Source organism: Rattus norvegicus, chromosome 4 (genome assembly GCF_036323735.1).
Source record: "Rattus norvegicus strain BN/NHsdMcwi chromosome 4, GRCr8, whole genome shotgun sequence".
Taxonomy (NCBI): Eukaryota; Metazoa; Chordata; class Mammalia; order Rodentia; family Muridae; genus Rattus; species Rattus norvegicus.
The window spans coordinates 20,006,343-20,026,702 of record NC_086022.1 but is presented as its reverse complement, the minus strand read 5'-3'; the positions used below and the strand labels follow the sequence as shown (position 1 = coordinate 20,026,702).

Sequence of the window (20,360 nt, the reverse complement as noted above, 5' to 3'; positions counted from 1 at the left end):
ATCAGTAGTACTTGAGGGTTGCTCTGTTTAAGCTCTGTGGTAGACTCCCTCTGAGAACACCAAGAGGTATAAACCAACTTTCTTCTCTTTATGTCTAGGGAACCCTTGGTACTTTCTGCCTGGGAATAATTTTATAGCAAGGATTGTTCAACAATGTTTGAAGTCACTTTATCTTGTCACAGCTCCGGGCATTACACACGAACCTAGTAGCTAGCACAGGTGTGAGAATATGTTGAACATTCTGCGATACCCAAGAAATCACAGTTACTCATTCTAAAATGTCCATCAGTCTGCCATCGTACAAAATCTAAAACCTAGTTCTAAGCTTAAGACTTTTGAGTTTTCAGTAAATTATAGTATTTTATAGCAGAAATAAGGGCAGGTAGCAAATTTAGAAAAAAATGTTATAACTTTGAATAAATCTTTGATTTTTCTTGTTTTTGTTAGCAACCATAGTGTTAAACGAACTCAACTGGACAAGTGCCTTAGATGAAGTTTTCAAAAGAAATCGAGATGAAGACCCTACATTGCTGTGGCAAGTGTTTGGCAGCGCCACCGGCCTGGCCCGATATTATCCAGGTAACTGTTTGGTGATAGAATATGGGGGATCCTGGGATTCCAGAATCAATCCTTTATGTTAATGGTCCTTTACATTGTAGGAAGATGTTGGTGTTGGTCATGTGGGCACTGCTAAATTCTCCAGTGGCTGTCCCATATGTCCCAGTACATACGGGCAACACTAATTTGATACAATGTGTTAAATAATTACTAACTATCCAACTAATAAGATTAGCATTAAGTTAGAATAATGGTGTGATTTTTTTCCATGAAGAAGTTTTGTAAATATAATAGAACACTTCTGAACCTCATACTATATTTTAAATGTTAAATATTATATATAAGGAGACTGAACTATAAAGGAAAAACAATACATATTTAAATAATAGACAGGTAGATGATAGATAGATAGATAGATAGATAGATAGATAGATGATAGATAATAGGTAGAAAGACAGACGGATAGATAGATGATAGATAGATAGATAGATAGATAGATAGATAGATAGATAGATAGATAGACAGACAGACAGACAGGTAGGTAGATAGATAGACAGATAGATGATAGATAGTAGATAGATAGAAGATAGATAGATAGACATATAGATGATAGATAGTAGATAGATTGCTAGATAGATAGGTAGGTAGATAGATAGACAGACAGATAGATGATAGATAGTACATAGATAGATTGATAGATAAATAGGTAGATAGATGATAGGTAGATAGATAGATTGATAGGTAGATAGATGATAGATAGATAGATAGATAGATAGATAGATAGATAGATAGATATAGATAGATAGATAGATGATAGATAGATAGATTGATAAAAGAGGAAACAATGATGTTGGGAAAGACATTAATGGCTTTGCTGGGAGTGAGGCATGGTTGGGATACAGTCAAATATCTAGCATACATGTTTGAAAGTGCTAAAGATCAATAAAATTGTTATTTTGGAAAAGAATGTAACATTGCACTAGCTTGATCATAATTACTTTAAAGTACCTCAGAAGTAGTGAGAAATGGTACCGGGAACGTGAACTAAAACACGGCATAAACCTGAAAAAGAAGTTATGCAGAAAGCCTGAAAAAGAAAAAAAAATATGACTCAGATCCAGGTGTATAACCATTGCAATAATAGATAGACTTGTAGAAATATTTTGTATGGTTTCCCTCAAGAATCAAGTCTACAGTTGAAGTTCAGGTTTCAAAAGTTCTAGAGTTTTCCCTTTAACCAGGGAGTATGCATTTGTTAAAATGAGAGGTCTAGGAAATAATGTAGGAACACACAGCTTCCTTTTGCTGTAGCAAGTTGCAAATGATTCTTAGGTCATCTTAGTTATGAGATATATTCAGTGAACATAGACACGTTTTATCAATTTAAATAAATATTTTGGCAATGCTCTTTATTTCTATAAGGGACTATATGAAGAAATAAACACTACTTACAACACAAAACAAAATTAATCATTGAGCTCCTATGGAAAGACTTAATGAAGCATCGATTTTGATTAATATTTGTATATTTGCACAGTTACCTTCACCACATTCTTACAAATGCAACACACAATTTTTTCTCTCAGAGGACTGAAAAGATCGCATACCTTTCAGGAAACACGATAGAACCTCAGAACTTGTGTTTTGGATTTGTTGTTTTACTATTCGGGTTTACTAAATGTGCCTAACAAATGAATTTGTCATAGTGAAACATCAGGAAAAAATTAAATGAAATAACATTCAATTTTTTCCTTGCTTGGTATAGTAACAGAAACTAATTTAAGTGTTCAGGTATCGAGAACCAGTGAGGTCTTTATAACCTCTATGAGATTGCAAATGGAGGGTGGGGAAACAGCGATAATTACCTTTTCAGAGATCCGATAGACTAGCAAAGGGCAAATTTAAATTACCAGTAAGGAATCACAAGAATATCTCATATGTCAAGATTAGCATTAAGTTACATTAATAGCACAGTTTCTTCCATGAAGAAATTTTATACAGTATATCAAAACACTTCTAAAACTCATGCTGTCTTTTACATGTTAAATGTTATGTATAAGGAGACTGAACTCTAATGGGAAAAGCAACAGCACCTATGAACCCAATCTAGTCTAAAGGGCAAACTGAAAGTTCCCTGACAGAATCTGTGTCAAAAGACAAGATGGCAAAGTGCTAAGAAGGCCATCCAGTGTTGACTTCAGGCTTCTAGACAAGTATGCACAGGGAACTGCATTTGCACACATAAACACATACCCAAATTGAAAGCACCCCAAACTGCAAAATGTTATGGGACCTGGGAGATGGCTGGTGGTTAAGAACATGGGCTGCTTTTGCAGTGCCCCTGAATTCAGTTCCAAGAAGGCACATTTGACCCCTCTTCTGACCTCCATGGGTTCCAGGTATGTAGTCACAGTACCCATACATACTAAAAAGAAAAAAATAAAGTGAGTACAAAAGGGAAGACATGGCCACAGCAGTGTGTTTCCACTGTTCACAGCATTCACTTGAGGAAAGCATTAAGGAGAACAATAGAGGTTACACTCAGTTGATAAATAACAGAAAAAACAAAGAAAGCAACCTAATCATGGCGGAGTCATGGTGTCAGACCATCACGACGCATTGTGAGCTTGACCTGTAACTGTTTCTTCATTTCTCTATAGGTTTGCCAGCAAAAAGAACTTCTAGTTTACCTTAAATCTCAGAAAAGCAATGAGATGCTGTGACCTAAACTATGCTTCGTAAACATGTGCAATATGCTTTTACTTTTACGAGTACTGGCTTGGCTTGCCATTCGAACAAATGGTTTGTTGCACATCCCTTGGTCTGTGGCTGTTTGTGGTTTCAGGCTCCTTGTGTCTCCATTTGTAGCATCACAGAGCCCACACATCCATTACTTTACAGAATCATTATGAGGAGCCAACAAATTTTATTTCATGTGTAGACACTTCCTGTAACTCTAAGCTAAGCTACCTATATTTTATTTTCTCATGGGAATTCTTAACACAGAGTTAAAGAGTCGTTGCTTTTTCAGAATTTTAATCTTCTGAATCACAAAAAAAATTTTAAAATAATTATTTTCACTGTTTGAATGCTATTTAAAGACCTCCCACAGTAGTATATAGCAAACGACTGTATTCTAAAACCACACATCACCTCCCACATTGGATGAGGTGACCTCGGCACCCGAATCAGAATGATGGTCCTTAAATTCACAGAAGGAAATGCATTAATATTCCTAGCATCTGGCCCAGATGTTGGAGAAAATCCGGATGGTCAGCTACCCACACAAATCTTGCTTCTCTGACTTACTTGACAGCAAGTAGTTACTCTATACAGTGATGACTCTGAAAAGTAGTTTGGTAATTTGTCGTTTAACTCCAGAATGTGTACTTAGGTTAAATAGCCTGCTCTCTCCTCTGCCAGATGTGTACAAGATAAACTGTGAAACCTAATCCTTTGTGTCCTTTCTCGGTTTCCTTTCTTGCCACCCTTGTTCTCCAGCCCTTTCCGTCTTCCATTTTGAAGGTAGATAGATTTATATGCTATAAAAGAAGGGAGGTTATCCTGGGAAGAACTTTTAGTTGCTAGTAAAATCCTCTTATACTTTGTATCCTTTGTCTACGTAACACCATAATTTACCGATTTCCTCAGAAACAACTGGAAATCTTTGAGCACAATGACCTTCAACATTATCTCTAGATGGGTCTAGATGGTAGCTTCTGCCCTGTCCACAGTCTTTGCTTTATAAGATATTTAGACCTGGTTCCCCTGCTTACCTACCCCTCACATTGCACAGATGAAGCTGATAAGCAAGGGGATCTCAGAGTAATACGAACAGGACTGGTTCCCAGTCTTGGGTGACTGGAGGACAGGAAATAATAAACAGATTAGTCAACAGATTCTACAGCTAAGTAAGAAGAAGATATTCTACTTTTTATTTTGTAGCACAGTCGAGTACTTACAGGGAATGGTTATTGCAATGTGGGTTTCATTAGATGGTAGCAAAAATGCTTAATGTTACCGAAAAGAAATGGTAAAGCCTTAAGGGTAGAATATGGTAGCACCTTTATAGAATCCCTATGTAATATGCACATGCGCCAAAATATTATTCTTAATACTCATAAACACATATAATTATAATACTCAATTTAAAAGGAAAGTAAAGATTATGAACCCAACCAACAACAGAAGGTGGTTGGAACTTATACGAGTTATGTCCTTATTGAAAACAGGCTAATTAGGAAATGTTTCATTTTTAAATTCTTTTCTCTGTACTCCTTGACCTATATAAATTAAGTTTAAGCTGTCAAAACTGCTCTCTTAAGCTAAAACTCTGTGAACCCTTAAACATTTTCCAAATCATTGTTGGGACAAGCTATTCTTTTCACCTGCTAATGTCTCCTGGAGTTGTAACAATTGCAACAACAAATTGAGATTATAACTAGGAGTCAGTGTCTCATTGAAATGTCAAAGTAGAGAGTACTTATCCTTTTTAGATAATTATGTTCTGTTCAAAGGAAAAAGAAACAGAAAAAGGTAGAATCTATCTTGTATGACATTTACCACCTGTCTTACTGAACACTTTGTCCACCCCGCTTGTTTGTCCCTTTCAAAGTGACAAGATTTTTTTTTAAATGGCACAATGTCTCCCCTTGTATCTTAAACTCCCAGGGTACATTTTCTTGGTGAGTCCTGAATTATTGTTGGAATAAACTGTAGCAGACGCTGGGTACTGAGTGTGTGGCCTGATACTGCTTCCTTTCCTGTTTGAATAGTCAGTTTCTCATACATTATCTGTGACATCTTGAGAATATACCTCAAACGGAATATGACAACATTTGAAGAATTGTGTCTTTAGTTTAGCTGCTGAAGGGTCATTGATAAATTTCTAGAAATGGAGTAATGCTGGAGCTTCAATTTTGCCTGTAATATAAAAGAGCGCTGCTGCTGGCCCATTATTTTCAATGATACCTAAATTTTATCTATGTTTCTATCTATCTATCTATCTGTCTGTCTGTCTGTCTGTCTGTCTACCATTTTTTGTATAGAGCTTTGGTAATGAACACATGGTTTAACTATGTATATTTTTAACTTTTATTTATCACTATATAAACTCATTTTAAATAAGATTGCTACTTTTTCACAATAATTACTAAATTTCAATATGTGTCTATTGGAATTATTTGGGCTGCCAATTAAAAATTCCAAAAATTATATTTGGGAAAAACACTAGGGAAGTTTGTTTGTGCCACACATCAACTGTTAATACATGGTGGGAGCTGGTGATGAAAGAGCTCAGAGCAGTCTTCACCTTCCGTCTCACCTGTCTCATGAGTGGGCCTCCTCCTTAATGGCCAGCCAATGCTAACTCGGCCTTATCTGACTATACAGAACAATGTAGCTACCTTTTTGGAGAACTCAGAAACAACATGAAGCATTTCTTCTTGTAGGACACTGAACATAATGTAGTGTTCTCATGGACACAGACTCCTTGTTCATGACCATGTTCTCAGCCAGAAGGCCAGAGCTATGTTAACAGCAGACACAGGAACACTGCAGGTGAAGGGCCTGTCCTGACTGCCCACTGTGGTCATCTGTGCTTGTGGCAAATTGTTTCTACCTCACTGAAATCTAATCTAATTAATACACGAGAAGCCACGCACCTCCACATGTTGATCATGGTGCAGATCATTAAGTGATTAAGCAGCAAATAAATTAAGCTGACGGCAGTAATAGATTTCCTATGAAAGCTGAGAAAAGGAGTAATTAGGACCAACATCATCAGAGAGGCTTATGAACTATAGATTAAAAATCAATTCAGTGCAGAAAATAAAACTAAAAATGGGCAAAGGCTTCTAGAGGGAAAAAAGGGGGGATCACGTAAGAACACACAACGATGAACACATACTGGTGTGTCCAGTAGACTGTCCCAGGACAGGACACATTGAGTTCAATGACTGCCAGTGGCTGGATAGGAGGCCTTGAGGGTCACAATGATTGATGTGCAGGCATAACAGGATAGATAGTCTGGGTATTGGGTTGCCATGTGTGTGATTAGACAGAGGAAGTCTGTGGGATCATCCTCAGATTGCATTGCTAAGAAAGAAAGGACAGAATTTAGAGACCTGAACAATGGACCAAATAGTAATACAAAGGAGACTCCTTGAATTCAAAAGATAGAGACGTCAAAGAATTAGTACAAAATAGTAATGACTGACCTAAGTGTGTCAGGTAGGCGTAGATTTTAATTTGAGTAGAAGTTGGGGTGTTAACAGCTTTTAGTATAAACAATGTCAGTGGTATTTTCATTTGGGGAGCAAAATGATGGGTTAAGTTTTGAACATCAATGTTTGAGGTATAAAAGTCAGAAAGAAGGAAATAGCTTGACATACAGCTGAGCAACAGGCCTTATATTTTGAATTCTGCGCGTGTTTTGCCATGCACAGAAATGAGGGCGTAGTATTTGGAAGACTTAAAATAGTCCTGTGTTTGTCTAACATCATAACTGCATCTTTTATCTGAGCATCCTTACTCCCTGTGGCTCACTCAGATGCTCATGATAGCTGTTCAACTAAGGTCCTGGGCACAGTTGAACTGACTACAGGGGGTCTCTCATAGGTCATGGGGTAGGGCAGCTAAGGAGATGCTGATTTTAAAAAATGGAAGGTGTTTGTAATTCAACCAGGGGAAATAACTATAAAACACACCGGTGCATATTGCTAAACCCTTCAGCTGTTCCAACTTCTGAAATATCTCTCATTCCACACCTTATAGCATTTGTTTTTAGAAGCCTGCAGCTCTCTTTGGGGGGCTGATCGTCTTGTGCTGGGTGCATTTGATTAAGTAATTTGGGAGGATTTCGCCCACAACAGTGCAGACGCTATGCACTTCTGAGCGTTCGAGCTCCAGGAAGGAAAAGTTCCAAAGTTCCACCATCGTCACAAAATTCCAAAGACTTTTCCCTTGACTCATGAAATGGGAAATTTTCCTTGTAGAATCACACTTTTTTTGTCCTTAGAAGTTTATCAGAACTTAATAAAATGGGGACATTTTCATTGTCAGAGTTAGAATTTTTCCTTTGGAAACATATCTCGCATTATTTTCCAATAAATCGTCCCCTTCCATACTTCATAAAACTTACTGTGCCCTGCCTTCTGGAGCTACTTAAAGGATTAAACATGCATGAGCATTCTTTTTATTGACTCGAAACTTAAACATGTAACTTGCCACTACTAACGATTAGTTCTCCTGACAGCAAAATTCTATCCGAAGAAGTTCCATGTGGTACACTATACACTAGGTCTTAAAAATTATAGTTTGTATCCACAGAGCTGTGTCTCTATACATTTGTGTAGTCGAGCAAAACAGAGAGGGTAGGAGAGTGGAGACAACAGTGTCCTTCTCCTGACTGTCATTGTCTGATCAAGTCTCATTGCTCAGAATACAAGTTTAAATCTAAAGACATTTCCCTAGGGCAGATGAGATAGTTCAGCAGATAAAATGGCTTGCTACGCAAGCCTGGCCATGTTTATTTAAATCCTAGAACACATGTAACAGTGGAAGGAAAGAGCCTACTCACAAAGTTGTCTCCTGGCCTCCACATAAGTGATGGGGAGCTTGTCCGTGCACACACACACACAAGTCACATATAACAACAACAACAACAACAACAACAACAACAACAGCAACAAATAATAGCAATAAGTTAAAATTTACTACTAGGTTGAGATATAAAGGCTAGGCAACTGAATTAAAGCTGATCATATAAAAATCTTATTTATGAAGGAAAAAAATCTTAAAGGCAAGTCATCTTTCTAATAGCCCTTGGATAGAAAACTTACAACAAATTTAAAGACAAAAAGAGGTGTAAAAAAATGACTAGAGGGTGATTTATGAAAATCTGATGATGAGTTCTGTGTGACAAGGCACACACGATACTTTCACACAGTGCCATTTGCCTTTCTGTGCCATGTAGACCATTCAAAGACTGCCACAGCCTTCGTGTCCAGTGGTCATCCTCATAACAGCTCAGCCTTTATTTTGCAAATGTTGGTAGCTGTTTCCTTCTTTAACTTAGTATTTATTCCATAAATCTCTCTTCCCTTTCAGTATCTGTGTGTTGGCTTATAAAGTTCTCTGGTCATGTGCTTGTCATCTACCACTGAAAATGAAATGTGAATATAACCTTCCACAAACAGACTTTTCTAAGACCATTTCTTCATTCATTCCCTTGGAGAACTTTGATTCGTTTGTATTAAAACTGGTATACCATTTTATAGTACTTCAGAAACTATTCGTCTAAACACCAAAATCTATGTAACCATGCTTAGAGTTAGTTCACAATGTACTTTTATGCTCCATAGCACACAACACAGCGACTTTCATGTCATGGAGAGTAGTAGCTATTGATTAAGTTAAACTGCACTGTTTTAGTCCATTGGAATTGAAAGGAGGGATCACAGTAGAATTTCAGGAAGTGCATAGTATCTTTAGTGGTCAAGCAACTTATCATGACTTTCTTCCCATGTTCAAAACACATTCACCTCCTTCCCATAGATGATGCAACATCCCAGTAAGTTTGTTCATACAGTTGATAATCAGAGCTGTCTGGACCATATGCAAGCCTCTCTCCATAAGAGATGACATTTATTAGTTTGACTCTTAACCATATATCATTTGAGTCCAATGTAATACACAGGTGCTGACTCTGTAAATAACTATAAGACTCCAGTGTAGAAAAACAGAATGATACAATACAGGCCACCTACTGATCTGAATGTTTAATTCATTACATCTGTGGAGAAATTCAAATACCTCCTAATAAAGAAGGCTTCCTAAGTAGCCTGTGTCAGTGCTTGTATTGTGTAGGGCTACAAAATTATTTAAAATGTTAAAATATCATGCATGATGTGACTGAAAGAGTAATTGAGACACACCAGTTTTCGTATCTTGTTCTTTTCTGGTGCAAGTCTAGAACCCAAAGTTGTACTGGCATATGAATAGTGTTTCTTCAGATAATACCTGCAATATTCTTTAGCGCTATGAATAGCACTGTCAGTGCCTAGTAGCTGGATTTCCAGTTCTTTTATTCCAGTGAGTTCCTGGTATAATTTAAATTTGTTAGAGGTTTATTATATAACCCCAGCTGGCCTGTGAAGTCCAGAGTTATCTTGAATTCCCAGATCTGCCTGCCTCTGTCACTCTAATGCTGAATTAAAAGGCCTATTTGAAGACATTGCTTACTAAAGAAAGTTTGCTATTATATTAAGAGTGCATGCAGCACATGCACACAGACTCTCTCTCTCTCTCTCTCTCTCTCTCTCTGTCTCTCTCTCTCTCTCTCACACACACACAGAAAGAGAGAAGGGGGAGAGAGAGGGAGGGGAGGGGAGGAGAATGGGAAGCTAAGAAAAGAACTAAGCTTTTTTATTATAGACGGGCATGAAACTGTCAAAGGATAAAGGAGAGAAAAAGTAGACTTTCCTAATCCTTAAATTGTCTGTCTATACCTGCGGCAGAGGTTGATAGCTGCTCATAGGATTCTGCTATCCATTTAAATGTATCCTTTTGCAAATGATAACTTGATTGAGAACTTAAATTTTTTAAAGTCCCTCTCCATCTGTGCTACCCAGAGCCAGTTCAGGCTAGGCCCCACGAATGAAAGAAGTCTGTCACTTCAAGCCTCACAGTGCAATGACTTGGTTCTGCCTCATCCTCAGTTCTTTTCTAGCTCAATGGCTTGGGAGGCCTTGGGATTGAAAGGCTGTCAGAAACAATAACTTTGGCTGTCCTAGACCTCTGTATAATTGCTTATATTTATATCTCTATCTATTATATCTATCATCCATCCATCTGTCTAATTATATCATCTATCTATCTATCTATCTATCTATCTATCTATCTATCTATCTATCTTTGTCTCCATTGTTGTTCGTTTTGAGACCATTCTCACTATGGAGCCATGACTGGCCTGGAACTCACTATATAAACCAGAATAACCTTAAACTTACAGCAGTCCACCTGCTTCTGCTATGCACTTGCTAGGATCCCATGTGTGTGCCACCACATTCACCTTTGAAGTAGAATTTCTGATGCACATGAGTAGTAATGCCTGAGAATTCTAAATGACAAATAACATTACCATGGTATAAAATAGATATTCGAAATCATACTTTGAGACATTTCCTTCTATCAAAACTAATTGATTAGTCTTCCTATCTTTTTAAGTGTTTCAAAGATAAATCGAAATGAAGAGGTCAGCCATTTTTCTTTCTCAATCCTCTGGTACTTCAGTCTTCGTATCATACCCACACTCATTTAAACAGACGAATCTTCCCGGCCCCCACACCCATTCTGGAACTGTGGTGCAAACTAGGAACTGTGGAGATTCTATTCTGGAATGGTAGTAACCGGAAGTTCTGATAGGTGTATAGGACAAGTTGAGTCAATTAAGCTTCTTCCCTTAAAATAAGTTTATTGTGTTGTAATGTATCATGTGTCTAATGTTCTGTAGCACATGACAGAGGCAAGCCTATCATTGTTGTGCATCAGTGGCATTCTGTCTACCTGAAAAGAAGAGCTGTAGGGATGATTCAGACATTTTTGAGTCTATAAAATGTACTGTTGTTTTAATTTGGTTGATATTAACACTATGAAAGTCCTGCAGAGTTAATAAAAAAGCAATTATTTCTGATGTAACCAAGCGGAAGTGCAGTAGCTGTCATTTGAAGCTCTGTTTCTACCAAGAGACATAGTCTTCAACATGTGAGATGAAAAATGGATGCTTTTTATCATTAGGCAACATTTATGAAACAAGGGCATCAAAATCTGCACGCCTCCTTAAGATTGTTTCTATCGCACATGATTTTTATGTTTTGAGTTCATGTACAGGGACCAATGACCTGTCTAAGGGATCAGAGAGCTGCTGTAGTGCACTCTACCTATCACGTAAAATAGAATAATCCTGCAGTGGATTTAGTGGAAGATAAACTACAGCTCATTTCTTTTTGGTCCGGGGAAATATCCCCATAAATGAACATTACCACCTTCAATGAAACGATCCATTCAGAAACTAGATAACCATGCTGCACTGTTTCGAAAACCCTCTCCAGCCATCTTTAAGTCTTAATGGAACGCCAAAGGTACATTTGAAATGAAAAATATTCCCCCTTTTTCCTTGATTTGAGGATCTCTTCTCTTCTTTCCAGAAGTGTAGTTTTACTGTGAATGGTTATGAAACATTATTTGGAGAAACTGCCAAATATAGTCACTTTTTTCTTTTCTATTTTATCTTCCATAATTTTGAGCTTGGGTAAATATCATGCCACTTAAATATGATGATGAAATTTTATATGCTAAGTAGTAATATCACAGAAGAGTTTATATTATTTAATTAAACCATGATATAAATAATTTAGTTTAGTTGTGTCCTACTTCAAGACAACTTATATGACATTAACATATATATGTGTTAAATATATGTCATCTAAGATTAGCAGTATTATTAAAATTTAATGTTCTTATTCTTAGTGTAAATTATAGCTTTTCAATTTTCTTGTGTCTTTAAAGAAATATATACATTTTATGGCGCATAATAATTCCTGTTAGTAGTATTTATTTATCCATCTCAGTGAAAGCAAAAGTCTTACACTAATATTCTCCATAAAGAGTTAAGAAGCCTATGGCTACGGACATGGCTCGGGGAAAGAGGGTTAAAACATGTGTAAACATGACAACGTACCAGGGTGCAGATCCCTAGACTTCATGTAAACACTGTGTAGGTTATGTTGGCTCAAAAGGTGGAGACTGGTGTCCTCAGAACAAGCTGGATAGCAAGAGTAGCCATTTTGCTGAGTTCTGGGCTTGACTGTGACTGTCGCCTTAGTGAGTTAGGTGGAGAAGCCATGGAGTATGATCTGAACATCAGCCTAGGGCAACTGCATGCACCTAAACATGTGTGGCCATCCCTTGCAAAAAGGGGGAAAAATCAACAAACATCAGAGTATCGGAGTCATTGCTGGGATTGTTCAATCCATGGCTGCTGCTCAGACATTGGCTATTGGCAGCAATCACAGTCTCAGCGGCTTTGTGCATTTCTCTTAGCTTTGGATCAATTGGAAGGGAGAGAGAGAGAGGAAAGAAAACATGGTTTTATTGACCAGGGATATTTTATTGTTAAGAAAGAATTATTCACTATAACTTGGGAAGTCGCTCAGAGAATAAGACTACTTGCTTCACGATCTTAAGAACCCGAGTTTAAACCTCCAGCATAAAAACCTGGGTGCAGTTGTGAACCAGTTATCCCAGAATTGTGGGAGGGGCTGAATTAAAAGGCTTGCTGGCTCCCGGTAAGTAGTGGTCCAATAGTAGATTCAGTGTATTACTTTAGCCTGCAGGAGTTCAAAGACGTGTACCTGTACATACATTGGCGTTTTCACCACGATTATATGCCACACCAGACGTGAACGTGCATGCATAAACAACTTTTTAAAGAATTTTGACTCTAATAGGGATTGGGAAGAGAAGGTTTGTTAGACTTTCAGAGTTCTATAAAGAAAGTACAAATACCAGGCATAAGATAAGATGATCTAATCTATAGCTCCCTGGGAGGTTGAACTAAAGTCATAAAGGAGATGTTAATGGCCCAATACTCTGTCCTGAGATTCTAATCCTCTTCTGGAGACATGGGCGTATTCCCAGAATGCAGGTAAGTCCCAAAATGCAGTGGCCACTTTGGTGGAATTTGGTAGACAATGACTCTTTTCTATTTCTGATGTTAACCAGAAATTGTTCTCTACTATAACAACAACAGCAACAAACATGAGGGAGGTCCTCAGGATAAGAACTCATGTCAGTAAGCTATTGCTGACTATCGGGATCTTAGTGGAGCTTCAGAATCTTCCAGAACAAGGAGAAATAGGGGAAGCATAAAACAGTAGTAGCTAAGTCTGAAGGACACATGCACTGCAGCAGACAGACACCAGATAATGTGTTCACAGGAAGAGACCATGAGATAAGAAATGACATACCTCAGGAAATACACCTTTCTCATTCGGTGTCCTTCCTCATCTGCACATAGTATATGGAACTGCGCTAATTACTAAAAGTATTGAAAACGCTCAGATCATTTTAATCAAGCAAACCAAAGTGAGACATTTCAATTGAGAGGTAATGAATATGTATGTGGAGGCCTTGTATTGAAATTTATGTACAATTTCTTTAAATTATTTTATTATTATTGAGATGTTAACTGATATTTGCAGTAATCGTTGAAAGGGAACTGCTGTATTAATCTTCATACTTGTTACTTAGTTCTAAGACTATCACAAGGAAAAATATGATATTTATATACTTGACACTTAGTTTGCAAGGATGAAAACTGAACACGTTTTAAAGAAATAAGTTTAATGGATGTTGTGTTAGCTATGTCAGTAATTGGTTCTTTGGGGAGAACTATATTTAAACTTACAGTTTATGCAAATGTGATTAGTCATTTGAAATGAATAAGTCATTTCATAATATAGCTATGCATATAAAATTACCTAGTCAAGAAGGGCTTCTTCGGTGGTGTGTGTATTTTGACACACTTTAATTGGCCAAATTATCTTAGTTGGATAAGCATGGCTCTTTCAAAGAGTCTCCATAATTTTCATGACTTCTCAGTTAAAAAAATAAAAGGAAAAGGGGTGGGAGAATAGATCATAGTGCATTTGCATCTGAGCCAAGGACTTTCTCGAATCACATGTGAATAGGCAATGCAAGGGACTTCTGTGGCATAAATTGTCATGCAGTCCATGGCTGTTTACTAGCCTTCATTAGGTCCACGCTGTGGATGAAAGTAATGAGTTCTAGAGCACTTTAATCAAAGTAAATGTAGTTTTATTTAGAATAAGTATGAATCATTGACATTTCAGAGTCAATATAAGTCAAGGTATTTTTTCTTTTGTTTTACCTTCTAATTTCAGGAGAATGTAAAGCTAATAGATTATTGACTTTCTGATTGAATTATTTTACATCACTCAAATGAATTTGCAAAACCCAAATGCCTTTTTTGTTATTTTTCAAAAAATATCTATTTATTACATGTATACAATGTTTTTCTATCCCACCACACTCCTCTTAGCCTCTCAAAGTTATTCAAGATGTCTTTTGCTTTGGGGTCCTCCTTTCCACTTAATGTGCACTTCTTCTGTATGCACCGCTGGGTCCAATTAACGATGTCCTTATGTGTGCAGGTGTAGAGCTATCTACTCGAGCATGGGCAAGCTACCAAGCAAGCTACTATGTCTCTGAAGAAAACCAACTCAACTCATCTTTCCCTAATAACCCTCCCCTGGTCCCTCGCTAGCCTTTCCCTGCTCCAGGCTAGACTGTTGACTTGACCATGTGAGGGTCTCACTGCTATAGATATCCTGAGGTCCTGTGTGTAATGGCCTTGATACATATGGAAGATGCAGCTTGACAGCAACCCGCCCGTCCTCTACCCCTTATAGTGCACCACCTCCTCAGTGATGTTCTCTGAGCATTAACAAGAGGTGGTGTGAGAAAATAGTGACTTTAGAGCTTGGAACTTCACTATCATTTATTCTCTGAACTTTGGCTAGTTGTGGGTCTCTATACTAATCTCTGTCCACTATAAAAGAAGCTTCTCTAATGAGGAATGAAGGCTGCACCCAGCCACCAAGGATCTGTATTGATATGAGTTTGACAGAAAAAGAGAATTAACTTTAATTGTACCTTAACCTTTATTTATAATTGCAATCTGAAACTGAACATGAAACTTAAAGTAGTCCATTTGAAATGATAATTAATAAATTATTTCTGTAATATCACTTTTTAGCCTTGGTTAACCTGGAACTCCCTATAGACCAGTTTGGCTTTGAACTCATAGAGCCTCTGCCTTCCAAGTGCTGGGATCAAAGGCATGTGCTATCATGCGTAGGGGGGAAAAGTCCTGCACACAGTGTTGTACATACAGTTTGCATTGAGTGAAAACAATTAACTGAAAGCACCACTTTCACTAGCTGCAACAACATTTTCTGTCAAGAAAAAGCATCTAAGTTAGTTCCAACCTAACCCCTGTGTCTGGAGCTTGTTCAAGCAGCAATATGGGGAGAGGGAATTGGTGTGCGTTGGTTTTCTTTTGTACTGCTACGTTAATTTTCAATTGTAAAAAAAAGAAATGGCATAAAGATGGCATTTTATACTTGAACATTCATGTAGGTTCGTGGGATTTGGTTTATTTGTTTATTTTGTTATTTTTGCTGCCTAGTCGTTTTTTAAATGGATCTTACTGTTGGGCTGGTGGTATGCCTCAGGCCATGCATGTGGAAGTCAGAACAGCTCTCAAGGGTCAGTTCTCTCCTTCTGCCAGCTGTGTTCTAGAGATGGAACTCGACTTTTGAGTCTTGGTCTGGCACTTAAACTCACTAAGGCATCGCCAAGTCCAGTCAGGCTTAGTAATTTGACTGGGCGTCTCTGTGTACTTTGTTTTTCAGCTTCTCCGTGGGTGGATAACAGCAGAACTCCAAACAAGATCGATCTCTACGATGTACGCAGAAGACCATGGTATGCAGTTCTGACTCTAAAGACGCGATCGATAAACGAGGGTTATATTATCAGTTAATATGTTGAGGGGAAGCTTCCCCTTCCTGGGATGGGTGCTCTCTTATAGATAATGCTGGGGTACTTTCAAAACACAAATGCAGTGAGTGACAAATGATGAGTTCGGGAAGGAAATCATCATGGCTCCTGTTAAAATGATTTTCAGACTCATTTCAAACAGATTGCTGTAAGCCTTCTGTTCAGTTTGAGCTTACGGCCTCTCTTAACTGCCGGGGCTTTTGTTGGAAGAGCAACTACTTTGCTTGGGGAAAAGCCCTCACGCCGAGATGGCACAGAGTCAGAGACAACTTGCCTCTGGCACTGAACTAATGGGAACTGGCCCCAAGCTAACAGTGCTGCCTCGGTACATCCACAAACTTTAAGTTTTGTTATTTCTCCCCAAAGGAGTTTTATTTGTTTGACACTATTAAAGTAATTCGTCATCCTAATATAAAACACAAGAAATGCACTTACTGGGAGACAACTATGAAATTTCATGTATTTTTATTATTGATTGGAGTTTGAGTGTATAAAAATTGCACTTAAACTGTAAATATATTATTTTTTAATGAGTTCACATATACAGCCTGGTGCCTTGTACTCTACTCTTTTCATATTAATTTCTGAGTATGTAATGATGAAAAGGAATACTTGAAATAATTTTAATGAAGGCTATCTACTCATTTATTTAAGAAAGTCCCTATTATTATGGTTTTTGCATGGCTTCCAACTTCCTGGTATGGTCCCCCAAATTCTTTGCAGCGGAGCAGTGGTTGAAAGAACACTTATTTATGGATTTCAAGCATCCTCTTTAGTATCCAGTAGCCACTTACATGAACACAGCCTTGAGTTATAGTTACCATTGTATTGATGGCTTTTAAGTGTCCTGCTTCATATCCAATAGCAATTCACATGAACACAACTTTGAGTGACAGTTACTAATATTACTATTATTAATAATATTTCTCTACTCTGTTCTTTAATGGAAGCAAAAACTACATTATAGCATAGTTGTACTTAAGAAATGGTCATTCTATGGGAAGTGAAGGAGTGAGGTATCAATCCTCTGAAGCAGACACTGCTAATCTTTCATCTTCCCACCGAGAAGCACACCAGAGCAAGGTGTTAAGGTGCTAGACATGAGCTGGATAGTCTTCCACGGGCAAACAGTGGAGCTTTGCCTGTTGATCTGAATACAGAGAGTGGAGTGGGTTGCAGGCCATGCACTGGCGTGCTCCCTCTACAAATAATCTCAAGGAGCAGCAGCTGTGCCCCGAAATGTTGAAAATGGATTGGCTTGCTTTCTGTCAGTTGCTGTGTCAGTTGAGTCAGATGTGGCCCTTCCTGCTGTGGAAGGCAAACACCTGATCCCTTTCATTGCTTTTGTTCCTCTCTGGCCAAGCAGTCTGTGGTTTTTGTTGTTGATGGGGTTTTTTTGTTTTGTTTTGTTTTTTGTTTCTTTTCTTTCTTTTTTTCTTTTTTTAAAATTACTCTGCCGTTTTCAAATTTATCTCTCTACAAGCGCTTAACTTACTACCTAAATCTCCCCTAGTGTATATTTCAAATGCAGAGAGTCAGAGATGTGATTGGATTTTGGAATTACTATTTGCACTTTCTCTGGGTGATTCCTGGACACCATAAAGCTTTGAGAGTTTCTGCTTTGAATTCCTGGTAATAATATTATCCATTACCTGATTTCAGTTATTTAACTCACCTGTTATATTTCCCTTTAAGTTGCTTTATCTTAAGGTTTATTGACTAGTTATCCCTCTAATTTTTTTTTGTCTTTAAAAGTATCATAGTTTGTCGTCTACTACAATTAAAATGTCAATAATTGGAATTTAGGATTGTTCCTTCTTCCAAAAAATGTCCTTTTGGAAATTAATTTTTTCATTGCTTACATTAAATTTTATCTTTATCTTTTTTCCATAAATTCCTGGAAACTATGCTTTCAAAAGCCATAATGTTGACGTCTCTAATGTGATCTTAAGTACCTTTTCCAAGCTAACATTTCAGAATATATTTAAAAGAGCTTTGTTTACTATGGTGTAGTAGAATGTGTCTTTGATTTGGTCATATCTTATTTCAGAGATCTATGAATACGAATACAGAAAATAATATTAGACACAGAGGAAAAGGAAATGTTTCTGTGGTTCCGTTTCAGGTACATCCAGGGAGCTGCATCCCCCAAAGACATGCTCATTCTGGTGGACGTGTGAGTAGTGCATGAGGCATTTGTAGGTAATAGTAGTTTGTGGGGAATTGGCAGTGTATGGTAGATTGGAATAACAAAAAAAGTCAATATAATGATTGTTTATCCAGACAAAAAAGCCAAATCTAGACATTCCCAAGGGTTGTACACTTGGCTCAGTCAGGAAAGTGCTCGTTGCACAAGAGGCATATCTGAGTTCATATCTCTGGGTTTTACATGGAAGACAGTAAATAACGAGGAGCAGTGGTTGTCCCTGCAGTGCCAACTGTGCGTAGTAGGCGAGAAGAGAATTGCTGATTAGACAGTCTCAGGGCTCAGCTTGTACCAGGATCACTGTGAGACCCCAGTCTTCAAAAATATGGTGGAGGGCCGTAGAGGAAGATAACTGGCATTGACCTCTGACCTACACATACATATCCCCCCCACACGCACATTCATGCATATGTGCACATAGACAATAACAAAACCAGAAAAAAGATTTTATTGCAAATGGAAATAATGCTGTATCAAACTGGAAAATCATGATACTATTCTAAAAGCCAAAGTTTTAAATATATATATATATATATATATTTCCATTATATTTTGAAATTTGAAGCACATTAAAATACAGAGTTATTAAAAGAAGAAGAGAGAAGAAAATAAGAACAGAAAAGGAAAGGTGACTTAGTAGGTACTTAGCCAGGAACAATTCTATTGACTATAAGGGGTTTGGTTCACAATAGATAAATATGTTAACTTTTATTTCTGGGACTTTTCAAGGCACACAATATATGACAACAGGTTCTAAATGTATAGATATTGTTTTAATAATTTGTTATATTGTTTCAAATTAAAGCCATATGAGAAACCATGCACCTGTAATGTAGAAGTGGGAGTTAATTGCCTAGAGATGACCCCTACATTAGGAGAGGGGTAGAGACAAGAGAGATGAAGAAATGCTGGAGAACAGTTCTTTTATCTGTGGAGTAGAGCAGTTGTCCACAAACCTCATCACAGCTGTGCAAATGTGTAATCCTAGTCTATGGCTTTTGTTTATTTATAATTCTTTTAAATTAAAATATGATTACATCATCTCTGTCTTCCTCTTTCTTCTGCCTTTCTCCAGTACTTGCTTTCTCAAATGGGTGGCATCTATTTCTTTAATTGTTGAGGTGTGTGAGTGTATTACATAAATGCATAAATATGTAAATGCAACCTGCTCAGTCTGTTTCTTGTGAGTATATGACTGATCACTTTTTAAAGGCAGATGTATATTTTTATATTCAGTGGTACAATCTCGAAGCTAATGAGATCATCTTCATTCTTTGTGATTGTGTTTGATAGATGACAGGTGAGTAACACATGACCCATTTGTGTGTTCTAGGAGTGGAAGTGTGAGCGGATTGACTCTGAAACTCATCCGGACATCTGTCTCTGAGATGTTAGAAACCCTTTCCGATGATGATTTCGTGAATGTAGCTTCAGTGAGTATGGATGGCTGCTCCTTCCGGAATCCGACCTGCCTGTCTTTCTACATCCTTATATACTGGGTTGTTCTTTCCTTAGGTGGGCTGGGGCACTGGAAGGGTGTTATAAGCTGCCTTACTGAACTTGATGGTATTGTCCTTTCTGAGGTCCTTAGCATTTACTATCGTTGAAATAATGAATCCTGAATGAAAAGCGTTCCTCTCCTTCCCTAGGAAGAACCTTCATGGGTACTGTGAGTCCTTTCACACACAAGCACCTTTGGGACATCTTAGGAAGTAGCATCTAGCAGAATGATGGAACTGTTAATTGCTTATAGCTGGTTATACTCATTAGTGGCCTGGAAAGCTGACCTGGTTGCATTGAGTTCTTCCTAACAGAAGAAAATAAAAAGGCAGGCAAATGAGCTTGGAATCATCTTGGACTTTCCTATAGCTAGGAAGGACTGCTGCTACTGGAATGAGGTGTGCCATGTCTCATCTTTTTTTTATTGGATATTTTATGGATTTACATTTCAAAT

General features: G+C 37.6%; 1 protein-coding gene across 10 annotated transcripts in view; it reads left to right on the top strand.

The window, feature by feature from the left end:
* Positions 1–20,360, top strand: part of Cacna2d1 (calcium voltage-gated channel auxiliary subunit alpha2delta 1) — a 427,964-nt gene that overhangs the window by 303,585 nt on the left and 104,019 nt on the right. For all 10 annotated transcript variants that reach the window (XM_063285606.1, XM_063285608.1, XM_063285607.1 and 7 more), the window contains 4 exon segments: positions 448–579; positions 16,056–16,125; positions 18,326–18,376; positions 19,740–19,839. In XM_063285606.1, coding sequence (XP_063141676.1) covers positions 448–579; positions 16,056–16,125; positions 18,326–18,376; positions 19,740–19,839 — 353 coding nt within the window.